Below are 19221 nucleotides of genomic sequence, written 5' to 3'. Positions count from 1 at the left end.
GAGGTGTTAGCAACTCCCGACCCCAGAAATAAGGGTCAAACTCAATCAAGGATATCAAATCTTCAATGTATGGAAAAATCAGTACCAGTGGGGGCCAGGGGTCACCGGACCAGGTGGTAGGTCAGCCAGTATATGATGAGGGGCTGGAAGGCTGCAGCACCCAGAGTCAGGTAGAGCTGGAGACGCTGCCTGGGAGCCGGGCCCCCCATGCTGTCGGGGCCCAGGGCTGCTGTTCGCAAAGAGCGCACCTGGAAGAACGGAGAGCTGACGCTGAGCTGGGGTGGGGGGAGGCTTGTCCCCAGCTCCAACGCAGGGGAAGAGGGGACAGCCCAGACTCACGAGGAAGTACATGAGCGCAGACGAGGTCCAGGCCAGTGCCACGTAGTAGCCGTCGCTGCCAAAGAGCAGCCCTGTGAGCACACTAAGGATCATCCTGCAGGGAGCGGGGTGAGGAGAAGGCTGGAGACCTCCCCAAGGGTCCAGGCCTGAGGCAGGCCCCCCATCCAGGGCTCAGAGTCCAGCCAAGACCCCCCTACCACCACCGGGGACCCTTGACCCACAGGGACCTGGACTCAAAATGAATCTGGAATGCCCAGGACTCAGCCCTGGATCTGAGACCCTCCCCCCGCCCCCAGCTCAAGGCTTTCTTCTCCCCTGCACTCCCGACCAACACTACACAGTTGCCCAACAGGCTGCTGGTAACAGCCGGTTCCTCTATAACAGGAGACAGAGGCTGAGAGGGCCAGAGGTGTGTCCACGCTCACCATTGGAGGCCAGGGCCACAGGCCCCTCCCTCAGGCCAGCTGCCCACCCGGCCCCAGGCGCTCACCCGACATATTTGTAGCCACTGTAGGCCAGCAGGTGGAAGGTGCTCAGGTCAGCGCGCACGGTGGCCAGGTAGACGCCCAGGAGCAGGGCTAGCACCTCCAACACGATCCACACCAGTGCTGTGCTTGCACACAAGCCCAGCACCTCTGGGGAGAACCTGTGGCCATGTGGGGTGGGGTGGGGGGAATTGAGAACCAACCATCCAGGGGCAGGGGTGTCGCCGGGAGCTGGGGGTGGGCACGGGACCTGGCGCCGATCCCCTAGGGAAGTGAGGAAAAGAGCAGGGGTGGACAGAAGTGGGGGGACTGGGGAGGGGGTTGGCACGGACTGACCTTTTCTGAATGCCCAGTGCCATCCCAGCCAGCAGCACATAGGTGATAAAGGCCATTGCTGCCAAGAGCCAGAGAGAGGCCATCAGCCTGGTTATCGCAATCAGACTAGACACTCAAGGCCTACTCCCCAACCCATACTTCCTTCCATGTATGTCCCAACCCAGCCAACCCCACGTTCGGCTCCCTAGTGTCCTGACTGGGATGCCTTTCCCCGCTCAGCCCTCCCTGTGTGTAAATGCCACCTGACCCTTCTCTCAGGACCAAGCCGCCTGCCTCCCTGTCCCTGTGCTAGGAAACCCACCACCATTTCCTGCTGTCTCAGAAACTATACCACCGGTCAAGGCTATTGCTCATCCTAGGCCCACACGCAGGGGCTAAGCTGACCTCAGGAAAGACTATAGGAGCAAAGTGCAGGCTCAGGGGACCACCCAGGCTGTCCCGGGAGTCCGGGCCATGGGGATGACCTCACTGCAGCCCCAAATTCCAAGTCTGGGCATGGGCACTGGCTACAGCTGTGGCCTCCCTGCCAATGCAGAGAACTCCATGTTTAACTGTTGTTTTAACGAAAGCTCAAAGCCAGTGGGAGCTGGGGTTTCACAGCAATTTGAACCCATCAATCCTGTCCTCTGCCCCCTTGAAGCATCAGAAGTGATGTGCCCACCAGAGGGCAGTGTCTGGCATCAAAAACTTGCTCAAGCTGTGTGGTCTCAAAGATACTCAAGTTTCTCTGAGCCTTGGTTTCACCATGTAAAACGGGAATAGCGTTCCCACCTTACGTGGTGGTCCTGAGTGGGAAGTGGAATGAAGGATGGAAGAAGAACCCATGTCCCTTGTGGGACAACTGGGCTGGCCAGCTGCCATCCCAGCAGCTCCTTTGAGGGCTGGCCTGGGCACACTCACGCCTCCTCCAGTGTGTCCACCATGGGCCTGGCCTTGTGCAGGCCGTAGAACAGAGAGGAGTCAGATGCAGAATGTGCCAGCCACATTAAAGTGTGGGCAGCCTGACCTGGGCCACGTGGACGGGAGGTTTGGGAACTCAGAAGGGAGTGACCACCTCCTCAGAGGACGGGATGTTGGAAGAGACCTCAAGTGACAATGATGGCAACAGCTACTATTTACTGTGTGCTTCCTGTGGGCCAGGTGCTGTGCTGAGCGCACATCCCCTCGTGAGTCCCATCCCCCACAACAATCCTCTGCAGGAGGGACTGTTGTTATTCCTGTTTTACAGAAGAGGGAAAGTAGCCAGCCTGAGGTCCCACAGGTGGAAGGCGCAGGGCCAGGTCTAAACCCAGGACTTCAGGCGGGGAGGGACACAGTCCATGTCAGGAGGTAAAGAGGTGTCCAAAGGGCATACTCTGATGGCACTAAAAGCACACCTTGGAAGCTCCTTACTGGTCACCCCGTATTTTCTACCTGGTCTCTACTGACTGTCACACACAAAAGCACCAAGAGCAGATGCTGATTCAACGCATGAGCCTCTTCATTGGTGCCTCAAGACACAAGTCCCCCCACGTTCCCCAGCCCAGGTCAGACTCACTGGGGATATAGAGGTCAGGGGCGTTGAGGTCTTGTCGCGGGGGCAAAGGTACATCTCGACTGTACTGCACTTCCCAATTCTAGCAATGGCAGCAGCAACCAGGTCAGGAGAAAAAGACAAGAAGAGAGGAAAGACGGGTTGAGGTCTGGGGGCCAGACTCAGGCAGGACGAGGGAGGAAAGGGGGCCCGCCAGCTCACCTGGTGTGTGTAGGGGAAGACCAGGAGCCCTAGCTTCTTAGCCACATAGGCTGTGTCCACAGCGAAAAAGTACTTGAGTTTGTTCATAGACACAAAACGGTGCAGCTGGGAGGGGAGAGAGGAGGCTGTGGGCAAGCTGCACCCCAAAATTCCGGGTGCTCCAGTGTGCTCCTTCCCTGAGGGCTGCTGTGAGGATTAGGTGGGATCCCATGATGCCCCAGCCCTGGCCAGAAATCCAGCCACCCTTGCCCTGCGGGAGGGCCACACCTCTTTGTGCACCATGTCCTTCCCATGGGATGCGATGGAGCTGCCATAGGCCACAGCCATGTTGGCCATTGGGTCCCCGAGCAAGTGGTTGACATTGAAGGCCACGTCGGCTCCTGGGGCTGGGTATCCCCCTGGCTGGCTGGAGTAACCACCGCTTGTGTCATCGAAGAGGGGAGGGGGATCTGGAGCGGCCCGGGCCCTGTGTTTGGAGCCTGTGGGTTTGTAGGTATCAGAGTAGGTGACGGGAATACTAAGCGTGAGCCCAAACCCCTGCCCCTTCCCCAACGGTTCTTTTCCAGAGGTGCTAAATGTAGGTAAAGAAAGAGCTGAGGCAGCGTCTGGAAGTGGTTGCCCACCTAGGCGATCCTGAGGGCCTTTTCAGGGGAAGCGATCTCTGAACTGAGCCTTGGAGAATGAGTAGTAGTTTGCTAGGTGGAGGAGATAATTGAGAGGGCATCCCTAAATGAACAAAAGTGGGGAAGGCGACAGCAGGGTACGAGGAGGTCCTAGGCAGTGGTTAGGGATCCTACCAGGGTCATGACAAGGAAAGGAAGTTCTGGAAGCGGACCCTGTCCATGCCCGGGTCGGGCATGGGGACCCCAGCTGTGCTGTCACCGCCCGATCTCAGGATTGAGCCGAGAGGGCGAAGTCCGGGACGCGTGGCCGAGTCGCGCGGGGCAACAACCCGAATGACTCCCGCCGCGCTGGGCGGCGGTCACGGCCACCCCAATCCCTCAGGGTGAGCGGGCCGCGCCGCCGACCCTGCTGAAGCGGGTCGGGCCGCGCCCCGCCCGCCCCGCGCCCCACGCACCGTGGGCTCCGTAGCCCGAGGGATAAGCCATGGCCGCAACGCTCGCTCTCCTGGAGGGCCCGCTGCGCCTCCTCGTGGGTACGAATACTAATGAGGCAGCTGCTCCGCTTCCAGGGCACCGACCGAAGTTACCCAGCAGCCCGACACGTCCCCGGGTTCTGCGACCGCAGCCGCCATGTCCGTAGCGTCAGCCTGCGCCGCCTGCTATTGGCTTCTTGGCGGCGTCGGCTCGTCCCTTCCCTCTCCCAATTGGCTACTAGCGCGCCGTCGCCGAAGCGGATTCGGCAGTAGTGAACTTCCGGACGGGGAGATAGGCGGAGCAATTCGAGGCGTTCTAGGATCGGGTGGTGGGTTTGCTGGTTCGGCGAGAGCAGCCAATAGATGCGTTACGGTGTTGAGAATTACTTCCGCGCCTGCGCAGTGGGACATTTGATGCTCTTGCCACGACTGCACCAGGAGGATACCCGGCGGAGGCAGGCGGCGGCTGCAGTCCGGAAACGAAGCTTCACTTTGCGGCGTGTACACCAGGAGGGAATGGGACGGTGGGGCTCTGACTAAGCCCCGCCTCTCGGGGCTCCTACCCCTCCCTCTCAATGCTGGCTTTCTTCTCCCGTCCCCCACACTCCCCCCAGCCCTGGCGCGGTGCCCCAGCTGTCTGGGAGTTGTTGGTAGGAACCCGGGCTGGGCAGTGACAGCGTAGCCAAGCGAGCCTCGGGATGCTGACTCCTCCTCCGCCTCCCACCCCTCCTTTCCGCGCGGGTGCTGTCCGTCGTTCGGTGCTGAAATGGTCTACCTCCACTGCTGTCATCATCCTTCAGACCCCGGGGCGCTGCTGCTGGAAAGTCCTGGGCTCTCGATCCACACAAACACCCATTACACATGTTAGAAAACTAAGGTCCAGAATATTTGAAGTCCCAGAGATTGGATGGTATACTTGGGACAGGTCCCTGACCAGGCCTGTCCCATCAACTCCCCCGTGGTCCAGACAATTTGGGGGTAGAGGTGTGCTGATCCGCCTCCTGCAGTTGCAGTTGGAACACCTGAGTCATTGCTGGTCCTGCGGTCATCTCGAAGTCAGACCCCTAAGCCTCACTCGTGATCCCGCGGGCTCCTTTCTCTCCACCCAGTTTCTGACCACTTCCACCTTCTCCAGAGACAGTCTTCAGGGGCCAATCATCTTATGTACCGTCAGCCACCACTTTCTAGAGAGCAAAATCGGGTCCTCTGTGACGTGCCTCTAGTCAGCTACCCAGTGTTCAATTGCAAGTGACCTTCCTGCTCTCCAAACCCAACCCACACAGTCCAATCGCAGTGTTTTTTGCCAAGAATTCCCCTCCATCTGGGATGGCCTTCCCCTTCCTATCCACGTGTCCAAGGCCTAACTATCCTTTAAGAGTCAGTTCAACTTGTGCCTCTCAGAGAGACAAAGGAAGCAGAGGCCTAACCTTGCTTGGGGTGGAGGCGGAAGGCCAAAATCTAGGCTCCCTCTGAGTGTACCAGTTTGCCCTGGATGTAAATTCCATGAGGACAGGGCCTGGGTCATTCTCCACTCATACCCTTGTCTTAGTGCTAAGCACAGGACTTGCATATAGAAGACACCCAATAAACATCTGTGCCAATAAATAAATAATGGGTGAAACCCTGGGTCAGTCCTTTCCTCTCTCTACCATTTCGGTTACCTCATCTTTAAATGGGAAGGGTTGTTGAAACAAATGGCCTTTGAGTTGCCCTTTGGGAAAAAAGTCACAGAACAAAACCCATCAGCATTTCAGCTCTCTATGTCCCACTCACTGATTGTCTACCTTGGGGGCTGGGCCCAGACCCAAGGGCAGGTGTGAAGGTCTGAGGCCCCTAAGGGCCATGGAGCAGCACTGGGGCCACTGGTACCTGGAAAGGGGTCCTCCCATGCAGGACACACCCCACTCCCCTATACCATATGATGACTGCTTCTGCGCTGAATCCAACACCTATCCATCCCCATTGCTCAGGAGGGAAAACTGAGGTTGTGGTTGGAGAGTGCCAGCCCCAGGTCACACAGACCAGGGCCCAGGGTCTCCTGGCCCCCAGCCTGCCTGCTCTAAGTGGAGCCCAGAGTCTCTGTCCAGCTAATGAGTCTCATCACACCTTTCTCGTCTGTAACTGCCTCCTTTCCTACCAATGAGGCTTCTGGGGTGGGATCAGAGTGGGCTTAGGCCTGGGCCTGCTTCTCAGAGATGGGACCCCATGGGTTTCCCCTCTCCTCACTTTACAGCGGAGTAACTCAGGCCCCAAAGAGCAAGGACTCGCCCAAGGTCGCAAGCGCAAGCGCGGCAGGAGGGGAACCCAGGCAACGGTCCACCCAGCTTGGGCTTCTTGGGGGCGGGGGCAGCGCCCGCAGTGCCAGGCGCTGCCGGCGGAGCCGCCGGTGCCGCGGGGGCGGGGTCAGTGGAGGGCGGGGCGCCGGGCACCGTGGCTGCCAACGCCGCGGCCGCTGCCGCCGGCGCGCTCGGGTGAGCTCGGCGCACTCCTTCCGCGGCCGCCGAGCCGAGCGGACGCCCTTCGGGGCCGTGCCACAGACCTCCGCGTTCCCACCTATCATGCCCGGATCTTGGGCCCAGGCCTCCCAAGCAGCCAGGACACCATGCCCGAGGGAGGCGGTGGCGACGTTGGGGAGGTGCCCGCGCTCATCACGGACGGCGAGCCGCTGCGCGAAGAGGTACCGGCGCTGAGTGGTGGGGGCCCAGAGCCTGCGCTGGAGAGGGGAAAGGGGGACAAGGGAAGGGCGAATTCCCCGACCTGAGCTGAGGAGGGAAGTCTTGTAGCCCCTGCGGTCAATGACGTCATTGGGGTAGCCCGCGTCCTGCGAGCGGTCCCGGGGCCTAGGGGCACGCGTGGGGCAGCTGCGAAGCGATGTGGGGGGCAACTCCCGCCCCCGGCGCCCCCTCCTCCAACCTCGCCCTCCTGTGACGTCAGCGCCTGGCCCCTCGCGTCCCCATTCTGCAGCGCTGCCCCCCCCTCACCCCCCCCCCCCCCCCCCCGGCCTGGGGTCAGGCCCCCAGCCCAGCCGGGCTGTTCACGAGGTGCTCGGGCGGCGCCTGCAATGCAGCAGCAGCATCAGGGACTTGGGGGGGAGTGGAGGGAGGAGGGAAAAGAGGAAGGAAAGAGGTCTCAGGTACCCCTACTCCCTCTCCTCGCAGTGAGGCCCCAGAGCCCACTGGGTTCTGAAGCCTTGTGGGTTCTGCTGGCTGGGACCCGCAAGGATGGCCCCTCCTCTGCCCTAACTAGGAAGAGGAGCTGCGGGGGTGTGGGGCCCCGCGTGGGGTGTTGGAGGTGATAGGTGGTGAGTGGGTCTGTGTGTAGTGTTAGGGTGAATGTAGTGTGGTTGTGGGTGTGTGAGTGCTGGTGTGTGCTCCCCACACCTTAGGTGGGAAATATGGGCCCTAAAGTCAGGTGAGGGTCTGAATGGTCCCTTGGCTTGGGTGAAGCGGTCCTGTGTGAGTGGGTCCTGTCGTGGGTGGGTCTCCCCTGTAGAGTCTGTGGGGTGTGGGTGTCAGTGAATTGCCGTAGGGGTGGGGGTGGAGGATGAACACTGTGGTCAGGTGAGTGTCTGGTGTGTCCCTGGGTGTCAGTGAGTGTGTAACGTGTATGTGCATGTTGTGTCCTGTGGTGGTGTGTGTGTGTGCATGCCCGCCGGTGCACCATGTTATGGGATGGGGATAGAGGGCTGTACCCTGAGTACAGATGAGTGTCTGATATGTGTGGGATAAACAGGGAGCACGTGCATCTGTGGCGGGTGGGGGCTGTGGTTGAGTGGGTGTGTGCATCTGACTGGCCCGGCAGAGCAGGGTGGTGGTATGTACCTGTGGTGGGTAGTTAGCGGGGAGGGCAGGTTATTCTGGGCTGGGATGGGGGTGGTTCCTTTCCTGTTGGGTCTCTCAAGGCCCAATGAGGCTGGGGTGAGATGTGGCCCATGTATCCTACTTTTGCCGTTTCCACCAGACCACCTCTCCCTTTTCCTCTTTTTACCCCTCCTCTCCCTACTCCTTCCCCTCTTCTCTCTCCATAGGAACCTGGGGGTGAGGTGGAGGCCAGGCTGGCAGCCCTGCCAGGGAGGGTGGGCCAAATCCCCTGGGCCAGGCAGTGGCCCCTGCTACCCAGCAGCTGTGTCCCGCCCCCTCCCTCAGCACAGATGGGGAGTGGAGGCCGGCACTCCATCTGCTCCCCCCAGACTCACACCTCCCCCGTTTCCAGCTCTTCCTCTTTCTCACTTCCTTAAAAACCTCTCCCAAGTCTCCTGCTGTCCCTAGTGGAACCAAGGGACAAGAGGGAGTCTCAGAGTCACAGTAATAATATTTATTCCGATGGCCAGACCCCATGATGAGATCTTCACACGTATGATCTCCATGAATCTTCTCAACAACCCCAGTTTACAGATGAGGAAATTGAGGTCCAGAGAGGATGAGGGACCTGCCCAAGTCCTACAGTAAGTGGTGGAGCCAGCACTGGGTCCTGAGCAGTTGGCCTCCAAAGCCCATGCTCTTTACCCGTAGGACCCCTGCCTCCCTGGCCTCCCACACCACCAGGTCCAGAAATTGAGGCCCAGAGAGGTCATGGGTATGACCAAGACCACACAACAAGTTAGGGGCAGAGCTGGGGCCAGAACTCAGTTTTCTCAATGGCCGCTCAGGGGGTCCTTCCTTCTCTTGTCAGAGATGGGTCTGTTTTGTCCTCGATGCCCTTGACTGAGAGATGACAGCACAGTGAGGACAGGCTCCGGGCAGACAGGCCCACGTTTGAATCCTGCAGCTCCACTGTGAGTTAGCTAGAAGGGTGAGGCCTGGAGCTAGTTATCCAACCCCTCAGAGCCTCAGTTTCCTCCTCTGCAGAGTGGGGAGCATAGCACGACCTTCCCTGGGCTTAAGCAGAGTGGCAGACACAGCTGACAGCTAGTCCTGACCTCGCCTCCCTCTCTGCCTGCCCTGCAGCAGCGGCCCCTGAAACAGTCCCTGGGAAGCTCCCTGTGCCGCGAGTCGCACTGGAAGTGCCTGCTCCTCACACTGCTCATCCACGCCTGCGGTGCAGTGGTGGCCTGGTGTCGCCTGGCCACCGTACCACGGCTGGTACTGGGGCCCGAGGCAGCTCTGGCGCGTGGGGCTGGGGGCCCGCCGCCCACCTATCCAGCCAGCCCCTGCTCCGATGGCTACCTGTATATCCCACTGGCCTTTGTCTCCCTCCTCTACCTCCTCTACCTGGCTGAGTGCTGGCACTGTCACGTGCGATCCTGCCAGGCGCCGCGCACTGACGCCAACACCGTGCTTGCTCTGATCCATCGGCTGCAGCAGGCGCCACCGTGTGTCTGGTGGAAGGCCACCAGCTACCACTATGTGCGACGCACCCGCCAGGTCACCCGCTATCGGAACGGTGACGCCTACACCACCACGCAGGTCTACCACGAGAGGGCTGACAGTCGCACGGCTCGGGGCGAGTTTGACTACTCAGCCCACGGTGTCCGCGATGTCTCCAAGGAGCTCGTGGGCCTGGCTGATCACGCAGCCACGCGGCTGCGCTTCACCAAGTGCTTCAGCTTCGGGAGTGCCGAGGCCGAGGCCTCATACCTCACCCAGAGGGCCCGCTTCTTCAGCGCCAACGAGGGCCTGGACGACTACCTGGAGGCCCGCGAGGGGATGCACCTGAAGGATGTGGACTTCCGCGAGTCGCTCATGGTCTTCGCTGACCCCCGCAGCCCGCCCTGGTACGCCCGGGCCTGGGTCTTCTGGCTGGTGTCAGCGGCCACGCTGTCCTGGCCCCTGCGCGTGGTGGCAGCCTACGGCACAGCCCACGTGCACTACCAGGTGGAGAAGCTGTTTGGCGCCAGCTCGCCCCCACCCGGGGCCGTGCCCAGCGGGCCTCCGCTCTCCCGTGTGGCCACGGTGGACTTCACTGAGCTTGAGTGGCACATCTGCTCCAACCGGCAGCTGGTGCCCAGCTACTCAGAGGCTGTGGTCATGGGCGCCAGCTCGGGCACCTACCTCCGTGGCTGCCAGCGCTGTCGCCGCTCCGTCAGCAGCAACTCGCTGCCCCCTCCCCGGCCCAGTGGACCCCGCCTGCCTTTCAGTCGCAGCCGACTCTCGCTGGGAGCTGGGGGCCGGGCCACACCGGGGGTCTTCCGAAGCCTGAGTGGGGGGCCCCTGGGGCGCCGTGGAGAGGACACGGAGCCCCTGGAAAGCCCGCCATCCTATGAGGAGGCCCTTTATTTCCCGGTGCTCATTGTCCACGGGGACAGCGGCTGCCAGGGCGACGGGCAAGGTGCCCTCTGAGACCCACGTGGCCCCCCAGAGTGGCCCCCTCCCCACCATTCCACCAAGGGCTTCAAGGCCTGAGTAAATGTTGGCCAAAACAAGGGGGAACACAGACCAGCACACAAGGGGAGGGTGTAAGGGTGGAGTCCTTAAATAGACTAAAATGCAGTGACTCGGGGTCATTTTGGGGGTGAGTAGATACCACTGAAGTTGAATCTGTGAACCATCCCGCGTGGCTCTCACCCACCTCCACCATGTTCCACCCCCTGTGATGGCAAATGATCTGGCTTGAGGGCCTCTCAGGCTGGGCAGGGGAGGAAGTTTCCAGAAAGCCTGAGATGGGAGGAGTCCGGGGATATCTGTTGCCTGCCACAGAGGGCCTCCTGTGGGTCTTCCCTGCATGGCTGAGGCCACATTGGGGCCCTCGAGCAACCTGGAAGCACAAATTGGTGGATTGGGGCCATGCCCAGCTGGGCTGGCCTCCATGAAGCTGAAGAGCTGGCTATGGCAGCACCAGGGCCTTGGGCCCACCACCCACCCAAAGTCCCCATCCTCCTCCCCTGACAGGTCCCCCTACCTACCTTCTGGCCTCTGCTTGGGTCCAGTCCCTGATCGGACCCTGCAGTGTGGCCCCTCTAGGTTCTTGGAGCACAGCCTTTCCCCACCCCACCCCTCACTGTTTCCTTGGTGTACCTCCCCTTCCCTCGCATCCAGCTCCCCCTATAACTAGGGGCTCCTTCTCAAGGCCCCACCTTGATCCCATGTCCCCTGGTCTCCACTCCTGCCCCCCAGAGTCCACATCCGCCTCTGTCAGCCATGCACACACACTCTGGGCTTCGGCCTCCTTGTTCCCTCAGACTTCTCTGCTCTTCACCTTCCTGGTGACTCACGGGGCCCAGGGCCACAGGGCATCCGAGGGGCCTCAGCCTGACACAGCCTCTTGGACGATGCCCTTGCTCTGCCATGGAAGCCCCTTTCTCCCCCATCAGTAGGGCCTGGCTCAGGGGACACCATCCCTCCCCCAGGAGGAGAGAGTAGTCCCTTCCCTTCCAACTGGGGCTTCCACCCCCTCTCAGGGGCTGGCGGGGGAGGGAGGAGGCAGAGAAGATGCAGATCAAATAAAAGGTATAAAATGGAAGGTCTTCTGATGTGAATTCCTGAGGGGCGGGTCCAAGGCCACCACTACCAGCACAGTGGGCCAACCTGGGTTCTGGAAGGGGATGTAGGCTTGGGCTCCAGAGCCCTAGGAGCAGGGTAAACTGAGAGGGAACCTCCCTGCCCAGGCGGGGGCCTCTGAGACCTAGGTTTGAATTGCTCTGAGCAGCTGACTCCAATCAACTGGTATCTGGGTCACTTCCAAGGCACCTTCCAAGTGGTCCCTCTTCCAGCCCAGTGAGGTTTCCAATCTGTGGCTGGGCATGCTGAGAACTAAGGGTGACTGGCCCCCAAAGTGGGGAGAAAGAGCTATGGTCTGTGGCACGAGTCCAGTTCCCCCAGTGGCAATTGGTGGTAGCGATCCGGGGGAGTGGGCACTGAGCAGGTTGGAGGATACAAAGTGGGAAACAGTCAGCCCTGAATCAGGGCTTGGGATCCAAAGACAGAACAAGGGCAAAGGAAGGGCCTCACTCACTGATGGAGCTAGAGAGCTCCCTGGACGTGGCCTCTTCACATGTACGGCTGTGCAGCGTGTTCACTGTGCAACAGCACCAGGCTGAGGGGCAAGTGTGGGTGGGATCCAGTCTGTGGGCCACTCCTTAAGCCCTGGCGTGGATATAGGGCACCCTTTTCTAACTTGTGCAAAGGCAGCATAAGGGCTAGTGGTGGCCCCAGAAGGGTGCTGAGAATGGGGGTAGGGGAGGGAGGGGATTCTCCTGGGCAGAGACAGGGCAGAGGGTGTTCTAGGCAGTGGGAGCTGCCTGCACAAAGGCGTGGGTGCAAGGCACGAAGCCAGGAGGTGGAAGCAAAGAGCCCAGGAATAGTTGGGGGAGGCCTTCAATACCAAGCCCCAGAATTGGTCTTTAAACTGGGGCAAACTGGTGGTTGAGCGGGTAAGTGAGAAGGTCAGGGCTGCATGTTAGGATTTTAGGCAAAAGCCCAGCTGTCTGCGGGCCACGTCGGGAGGGTGCAGTCAGAGACCAGAGCTTTCCCTGTGCATCCGCCCACTGCTTCACTTCTTTGAGAACGAAGTCAATTCTTTGTTCAGAAGAAATTTACATGGGAAACGCCGGTGCCCAAGCATTCAAGGAGGCTGCATGGGCAGGGGGGCCAATGTGCTGGCTCCAGCTCCTCCCATGGGGAAATTTCCCTCTCCTATCACCCTGCTCTAACACCACAGACACCAACTGCCTGCTAGCCATTATCCATTCTCCTCTCCTCCTCAGTAACAGAACCTCAGTTTTACTTCACATGGCAATGAGCCCAGCTAAAGGGCAGCATTTCCAGCCTCCTTTGCCCATATAGTGTGGCTGTGACTTAATTTTAGGTTATGAGATACAAGCATAAGGTGTTGCAAGGGATTTCTAAGAATGCTCCTTGAAATAAAAACAATAAAGGCTGATTCTGTCCTCTTGCTTCATCCTGCATTCAGCCTGGAATGCAGATGTGATAGTTGGAACTCTGGCAGCTATTTTGGATCAGGAGATGACCTTGAGAATTGTGGCCAAGTGCTGATAGCAGAGCACAACAATGTACCCCAAAACTTAGTTGGCTTAAAATATCGATAATCATTATTGTATCTCCTGGTTTCTGTGGGCCAAGGATTCATACAGAGCAAACGGGCTGCCTTACGTCTGCTCCAGGACATCTAGGGCCTCTGCTGGAAGACTCAAAAGCCAGGGATGAAATCATCGAAAGGCTCGTTCACTCACATGTCTGACAGTTAATGCTGGCTGATGGCTAAGGGCTACTGGCTGAAACACCCAAAGAGGGCCTCTCCACATGGCTTAGCCTTCCTCATAAAATGGGGGCTAGGTTTCAAGGCCAAGTGTACCAACAGGGTGGAGCCTGTATCGCCCTTTATGATTTAGCCTTGGAAGTCACATGCATCACGTCTGCCCCTTTCTATTGGTCAAGATTATTACAAAGTTCCACCCAGTTTCAAGGAGAAAAAGCATAAGAACCCACTTCTCAATGGAAGCTCGTCAACATCACTTGGTAAGATTAGCCTGTGGGATAGGAGCGGTCTTCAAAAACGCAATCTGCCACACCTGAACCAAATGCTGTTTCTAACTGCTTGACATCTACAGAGGGGTCTGCAAAATGAATGCCAAGCTGTTACAATGCTGCTTGGAGGGAGAAAAGTGGTGATGTGTCAGATGTGGGCCTACTGGGGGCAGACAGACCTGCTCAGGTCATGTATGGGGGCCCTCTGGCTTGTAGTAGATTAAAAAAGACCACAAATCCTTTGCAGCTCCTCCCCTCAGGGGGTAGAATCTGTTTTCCCACTGGCTTTGAGACTTGCTTTGACCAATAGAATATGGTGGAAGTGGGGCTGTGCAACTTCTGAGGCTGGGCTTCAAGAGGCCTTGCCACTTCCACCAGTGCTCTCTTGGAGCCCTGAGCCCACCACGCTGAGGATGCTCAGCCTCGCCTCCTGACAGATGAGAGGTCACGTAAGGAGAACTGAGGCCCCCAGCCAAGGCTCAAAGATTCTAAGTATGGCTGGAACAAGCATCCAGCAGTGGCCTGACCACACTGCTCCAGCCTCCCAAGCTGCCCCGGCTTCTGCTTGTCTCCAGGTCTGACTTTCAGCCCCCCTTCACCTCACAACTCCCAACATCCTCCTGAAGATTCCTTTTCATTTTCCTTGCCATCAAAGGACCCTGATGGGCTGGTGCCCCGAGGAGGAGGGCATTTGAGATCTATTTTCCTTTTAGGATTGAAAGTGATTAAATAGACCCAGATGGCTGGGGATGAACCTGAATTGAGATCAGATGGCAGGAAAGAACCTCGAGGGCCCCCAAGAGAGGGATGGCCCTGGGGGGGCGGGGTGGCTAGACACAAATTCAGCACCAGGGTCTAATGGTTCCTGGATGAAGGCAAAAGCTGGAAACCCCTCCTGACCCAGCCCCTCATTTCAGGGGTTGTGACAGCGGCAGCAGCACGCAGTCCTCCTTCAGACACATGGCTACCTGACCAGGAATGACGGCTGTATGATAATCAGCTGCAATGGCAGCTGTCCCAGGGGTTTGGACTGACACACAAAGTGGCTGGCAACCTTCCTGGCAGTTTCTCTCACTGATAAACAAGCCAACAATACAAAGTAGATTTTCTCTTCTGTCCACTGAGTGCTCCACTGCAGGACCTGCTCTCTGTGGCAAGTGGGATCTCACACCAACCTAGAACTCTTTGCCTGGTCCCTAAGTGTGGTTGGCAGAATGGCGACCACGTCTAATCCCCACGGCCTATGAGCATGTTACCTTACATGGAAAAAGGGACTTGGCAGACGTGATTAAGGTTAAGGGCTTGGAAGTGGGGCGATTAGTATCCTGTAATTTCCCGGTGGAGCACTCATTCTAACCCGTCCTTTGGGGCTTCATTGATCAACCTATTTTCAATGACCACCAAGAGTGCAGAATCCCTGGGACCTGGAGAAACAGTCTGTGGGTTAGACAACTAACAGGTGGGATAGACTGATTTTACCCTTCCCTTTTCCTGAAGCCTGGAGATTCCTTCCTCTCTATTATTCCAAGGAAAGTCTGCCTCTTCCTTGTGTCCAGGCTGCAGCGAGCCCTCTGGAAAAAGCTTCTGCCAGGTATCTGTGTTAGAACAATAAAACCTTGCTTCCCGTAAGCTTCCCCAAGACAACTGTGTGCCAGACATAAACACTTACTTTCTGCTACCTGGTAGTCCACCCCCCAAATCTAGGTTTGCATGTTTTTCACAGGCTTCTGTCATTCATTCTGGATGTGCCATCACCTTAGTGTGATTTTGCACGGCATCCACAGGCTTATTTTGATTTCAGTTTCCACGCTATCATCAGCTACCATGGGGCACACCTGGCAATGGAGTAGAGAAAGCGCAAGGGGAAGGGTTAGAGGCACCACCAGTCCTGCACCTTCTTCCCAGTTTGCCTATATCCTCCGTCAGGATCCTGGTGTCTAACGAGACCCTTCCTTTGATGTCGGCCCCCACGCACTGCAGCAAACTCACATGAATGCTATGAAATATGATAAACCCTTGAGAGAAACAGAGCTCCTGGACATCTGTCAGACAACTGGCAAACTTCGAGCTCAAGGCCCTTCACAATTTCAACATTGGATTGCACGACACTTCTTTCAGTGACATAAGTATCTTTGCAAAACTGGGTTTTTGGCAGCTGCTGTGATAAAACACAAGTACCTCAGGGCAAGTCAAACAGGAAATAAAGGTGGCCATGTCCAATCTGATTCCAAGTTTTGAGAAGTTGTGCAGTGTCCAACATCCACCCCGTTAGCTAGTGATTGTGGTTAAGAATAAAAATATTTTTGTATCTTTCAATGTATGCATATTATTTTTTCAAATGACTACTGAGTATTAAAACGTAAGTACTTCTTATGTTGTTTGGCCCTAACTATTAAATGAAACTGTTAGATTTTTTTTTTTTTTGGCTAAGTGGGGGGCATGAAAAAAATCACTGAGACATTTAGGATGTGGTGAACTGATGATGTTTGGGAACATGTGCCGTAGGGATTTGGTGGGTTTGGGACATTGGTTTCCGCCCATTCAGCTCTCCCCTGTCAGTTTCCGGAGTCTGTCTTCAGGGCTGCCCAGTGCCAGCTAAGCGGACAGCTCTGCTTGTAGCAGGTTCATGCAGCTGCCCTGAAGTTCCTCACTGGCTTCCAGCAGGAAATCTTGCCTTTCCTCACCGAGAGTCCTTTCTTCTCCCCGACAGGTTACTGTGGCTATAATGGGTACATAGTACGCCCATTTTTCAAATGTGGAGGCAAACATCTTGTGATTAGGGAACCTGCCTAAGGACTCCCAGCCCTCAGGCAGGGGAACTGGAATCAAAGCAAGGCTGTCTGGGGCAGGGTGCCTACCCTTAGCCAGTGATAGTTGGCCTTCTGGGGAGAAATCCCTGAGTTCACCAGAATCACACAGAGCATGGCCACTGCCAATGTCCGAAGGCTGCACCTCGTCTGGGCCTCTTGCCTGCATCCCATAAAGTCACACTTACCAGCCCTCACTCACCGGCATCATCCACCAAAACCACGACCGACTCTCCCTCGGTGGGGAAGGGTTTACACCACCACCCCACCCAATCACAGCATAATCAGGCTGGGAGTCCCCATCTTGCAGACTCACCCCTAAAAGAGAGTTCCCTGGAAGGTAGTAACAAGAGAACAATCATGAGCTGTTGTCGTGCGGGGGACTCTGCTCGCTGGACCAGTTGTCACGCAGGGCGGCCTGCGGGGTCTCAGCTCCCGCTCCCCACATAAGAACACAGGACATGGTGAGGCCAAAAAGGAACACCCACGGAGCCATAGGTAGGGAAGTCATACCACTATGGTCTCGCTGGAGGCTGGGTTTACACGACGTGCGACCTGCTGTCCGCTTTGCTGCCAACCGACCGACTCTCCTCCACTCTCCTTCAGTCTCCTCCTCTCTCCTTCAGTCTCCTCCTCTCTCTTCCTCTCTCATCGACTTCCCTCCGTAGCCGCGGCAGTTATATTAGTGGCCAATGGCTCAATGGTTACAGCTCACGGCCAACCAGCCACAGCTGATGGCCATCTACTACCTGAGCCAGCACCTTTCCACATGAGGCCGAGAGCCTGGAAACTGCTTTCTGGGGCTCTGTCCCCACAGCTGTCCTAAATTAAATGACAGCAAGCTGGAGAATGGGAGAGAGAGACAAGAGAGCTGATCAGTTAACAGAGCTCCAAGCCAAAGCCAGCAACAGACTGCTCACATTCCTGAATGTATGTTGAATCTTTGAATCAACTTCCAGGTGGCTCTTTCAGCTCTCATCTGGAGAGAATAGCCGACCACCAGACACCACCACTTATGCACGAACGTTCCAGACTGTCATGCACAACCAATCCAGAAGCGTCAAACACTTCTTAAAGATTCTGTATCTATCCCAGAACTGGCCCCACTTCACCTTCTCCCTCCCCGCCCATCTACAGCTAATGTAAATTCTTTCGAAACAACTTAGATTTTTCTTCTCCAAAGTCATTGTATAAAAGAGCCCTGTCAACCCCAGGACTGCTGATGTGTTGTCTTCCCCACCTGCTCCAGCTGCTGTTGGGTCAGACAGCACGTCCCAGGACCTGGTCCTTTCCTGGCTAGCATGTGGCTCAATAAACCCTTTCTTTCAGAAAAGCTTTCAGCCTCAAAGGTTTTTGTTTAACAGTGGGCGTTTTCTGATCAGAGACATGGCTATCATTATGAACTGGCCCTGCTCTAGGGGTGAAGACCACAGAATCTACCCGGGTTCAAACCTTCATTTATTAACTTGGTCAAATAGGACAAGTGGCTTCACGCAAGGCTCTCAGGCCAGTGTCTTCAGCTTTTGCATCTGTAAATTGTGGTAAGAATAGCACTTACTTCATGGGAGTTGTTATGGGTCTTAAATGGGTTAAGACATATAAAGCGCTTAGGCTAGGACTAGGCGTACGATAAGTGCTGCAGGCATTCACTATTATTTTCATTACTATTTGGCACCAAACCCCACTCCTATTCATCGCAGTCAAGACACCTGAGTTGGAGTCTCAGCTGGAAAGCATCCCACTCCCCAGGCTTGAGTTTGTCAGGAGGTGGCTCCACCCAGTGTTTAATGCAGGGAGTGAAGGGTGCCCAGCTGGGTGGGTGCTAGCACCTAATTGAGCTCAGTGTCAGTTTAGTTCTGCCCCCCTCAATCTTAGGTCTGTCCCAGTAATGTTTGCAAAACATTTTGTTGAGCCCCTAGAGCTGAACTCCAGTGCCCTGACCTTCTGGAGCCCCAGTCTAGTGTGGGAGTGAGCAGGCGAATATTTTCAAATGCAGATATAGAGATCTGCCCTGAGATCAAATCCACTGCGAAAACAGTGACTCTCAGCTCCCACAAGAGGGCCTCTGAGCCCAGACCCACTTCCTCCCATCAAACGCACACCCCTAGGGAAGGTGTCTACACTTTGAAGTGCTAGTTGGGGGAGGGGAGGACCCAGCCCTAACAATTCTGGACCTTCGGTGAGAGCCTGAGTTTTCGCCCCTTGGGAAACAGGATTCGTGGGGAAGTTCACACCAGCCTCTATAAAGGCTAACAGATGCCATCTCAGCTCAGAGTGGCTTAAGGTCCTGTGTGAAGCCCCTTGGGTCTTCCAAATACAACGGAGGTGTAGTGCAGGGGATCCTGCCGACTTCGCCAAGTGTCGTGCGGGGGCGTCTGGCGGGGTCTCCGGTCCCGCCCCCCACACAAGAACGCAGGATATGGCTAGGCCAAAAAGGAACACCCACGGAGCCATAGGTAGGGGAGTCATATCACTGTACTCTCACTGGCAGCTGGGTTGGAGACACAGGAACCAGGAGCAACACAATTCTCAACCCTCACTGCGCCGCTTGCAGACTCAGCCACCATCTTCTTGCTAGCTCCCCCTTTCTCCTTTTTTTCTCTGCTAGCCTCTTCTCCTAGCCTAGCCAGGGCAGTTATATTCATGGCTAATGGCTCACTGGTTACAGCTGACAGCCAACTAGCCACAGCTGCTGGCCATTTGATCACAGTCGATGGCCATTTACTACCTGAGCCAGCACCCTTCTATGTGAGGCCGAGAGCCTGGAAACTGCTTTTTGGGGCTCTGTCCCCACAGGAGGGCACCTGCAAGCAGATCTGCTGTTTAGCCGGGGGTTAGGGGGGTGGAGAGTTGGCAGAGATTTGAGTAACACACATATTTAATTAATTAAGCAACTATTTATTTATTGAGCCCTAGCGTGCTTTGGGAGAGGGGCCAGACTGACTCCCGTTGACTGCAAGCTGCGGTGCGGAGGGCAGGTGGCGCCAAAGGCCCGTTCATC

At 56.9% G+C, this 19221-nt stretch overlaps 2 protein-coding genes across 3 annotated transcripts; one reads left to right on the top strand and one right to left on the bottom strand.

Annotated features, from left to right (window-relative positions):
- Window positions 1-45: 45 nt before the first annotated feature.
- Window positions 46-4196, bottom strand: YIF1A (Yip1 interacting factor homolog A, membrane trafficking protein). 2 transcript variants are annotated; one of them, XM_033121432.1, is made up of 8 exons: window positions 3974-4196; window positions 3163-3374; window positions 2896-3000; window positions 2698-2776; window positions 1161-1218; window positions 830-985; window positions 340-433; window positions 46-248 (listed from the first exon to the last, which is right to left on the bottom strand). In XM_033121432.1, the coding sequence occupies exons 1-8, from the start codon at window positions 4002-4004 to the stop codon at window positions 102-104; spliced, it is 882 nt and encodes a 293-aa protein (XP_032977323.1). In that variant the 5' UTR covers window positions 4005-4196; the 3' UTR covers window positions 46-101. The 2 variants fall into 2 exon arrangements, with proteins under 2 accessions (XP_032977323.1, XP_032977324.1); XM_033121433.1 differs by lacking the exon at window positions 3974-4196 and adding an exon at window positions 3519-3860.
- A 2223-nt stretch (window positions 4197-6419) lies between these two features.
- TMEM151A (transmembrane protein 151A) lies at window positions 6420-11386 on the top strand. The gene is made up of 2 exons (XM_033121651.1): window positions 6420-6668; window positions 8938-11386. Exons 1-2 carry the CDS (start codon window positions 6594-6596, stop codon window positions 10267-10269), a joined length of 1407 nt encoding a protein of 468 aa, XP_032977542.1. The 5' UTR covers window positions 6420-6593; the 3' UTR covers window positions 10270-11386.
- The last annotated feature ends 7835 nt before the right edge of the window (window positions 11387-19221 follow it).

Source organism: Rhinolophus ferrumequinum, chromosome 11 (genome assembly GCF_004115265.2).
Source record: "Rhinolophus ferrumequinum isolate MPI-CBG mRhiFer1 chromosome 11, mRhiFer1_v1.p, whole genome shotgun sequence".
NCBI classification, from domain to species: Eukaryota; Metazoa; Chordata; class Mammalia; order Chiroptera; family Rhinolophidae; genus Rhinolophus; species Rhinolophus ferrumequinum.
The sequence above is the reverse complement of the archived record's forward strand: the minus strand, read 5'-3'. Positions and strand labels throughout refer to the sequence as shown.

What these genes read in the sequence shown, in the direction of transcription:
- YIF1A (XM_033121432.1), bottom strand. Translation starts at nt 4,004, where the DNA reads ATGGCTTATCCCTCGGGCTACGGAGCCCACG. An exon ending in CTCGGGCTACGGAGCCCACG is followed by an intron (nt 3,375 to 3,973) that starts GTGCGTGGGGCG and finishes ACAAACCCACAG; the next exon opens with GCTCCAAACACAGGGCCCGG. An exon ending in GCACTGGGCATTCAGAAAAG is followed by an intron (nt 986 to 1,160) that starts GTCAGTCCGTGC and finishes ACATGGCCACAG; the next exon opens with GTTCTCCCCAGAGGTGCTGG.
- TMEM151A (XM_033121651.1), top strand. Translation starts at nt 6,594, where the DNA reads ATGCCCGAGGGAGGCGGTGGCGACGTTGGGGAGGTGCCCGCGCTCATC. An exon ending in GCGAGCCGCTGCGCGAAGAG is followed by an intron (nt 6,669 to 8,937) that starts GTACCGGCGCTG and finishes CCTGCCCTGCAG; the next exon opens with CAGCGGCCCCTGAAACAGTC.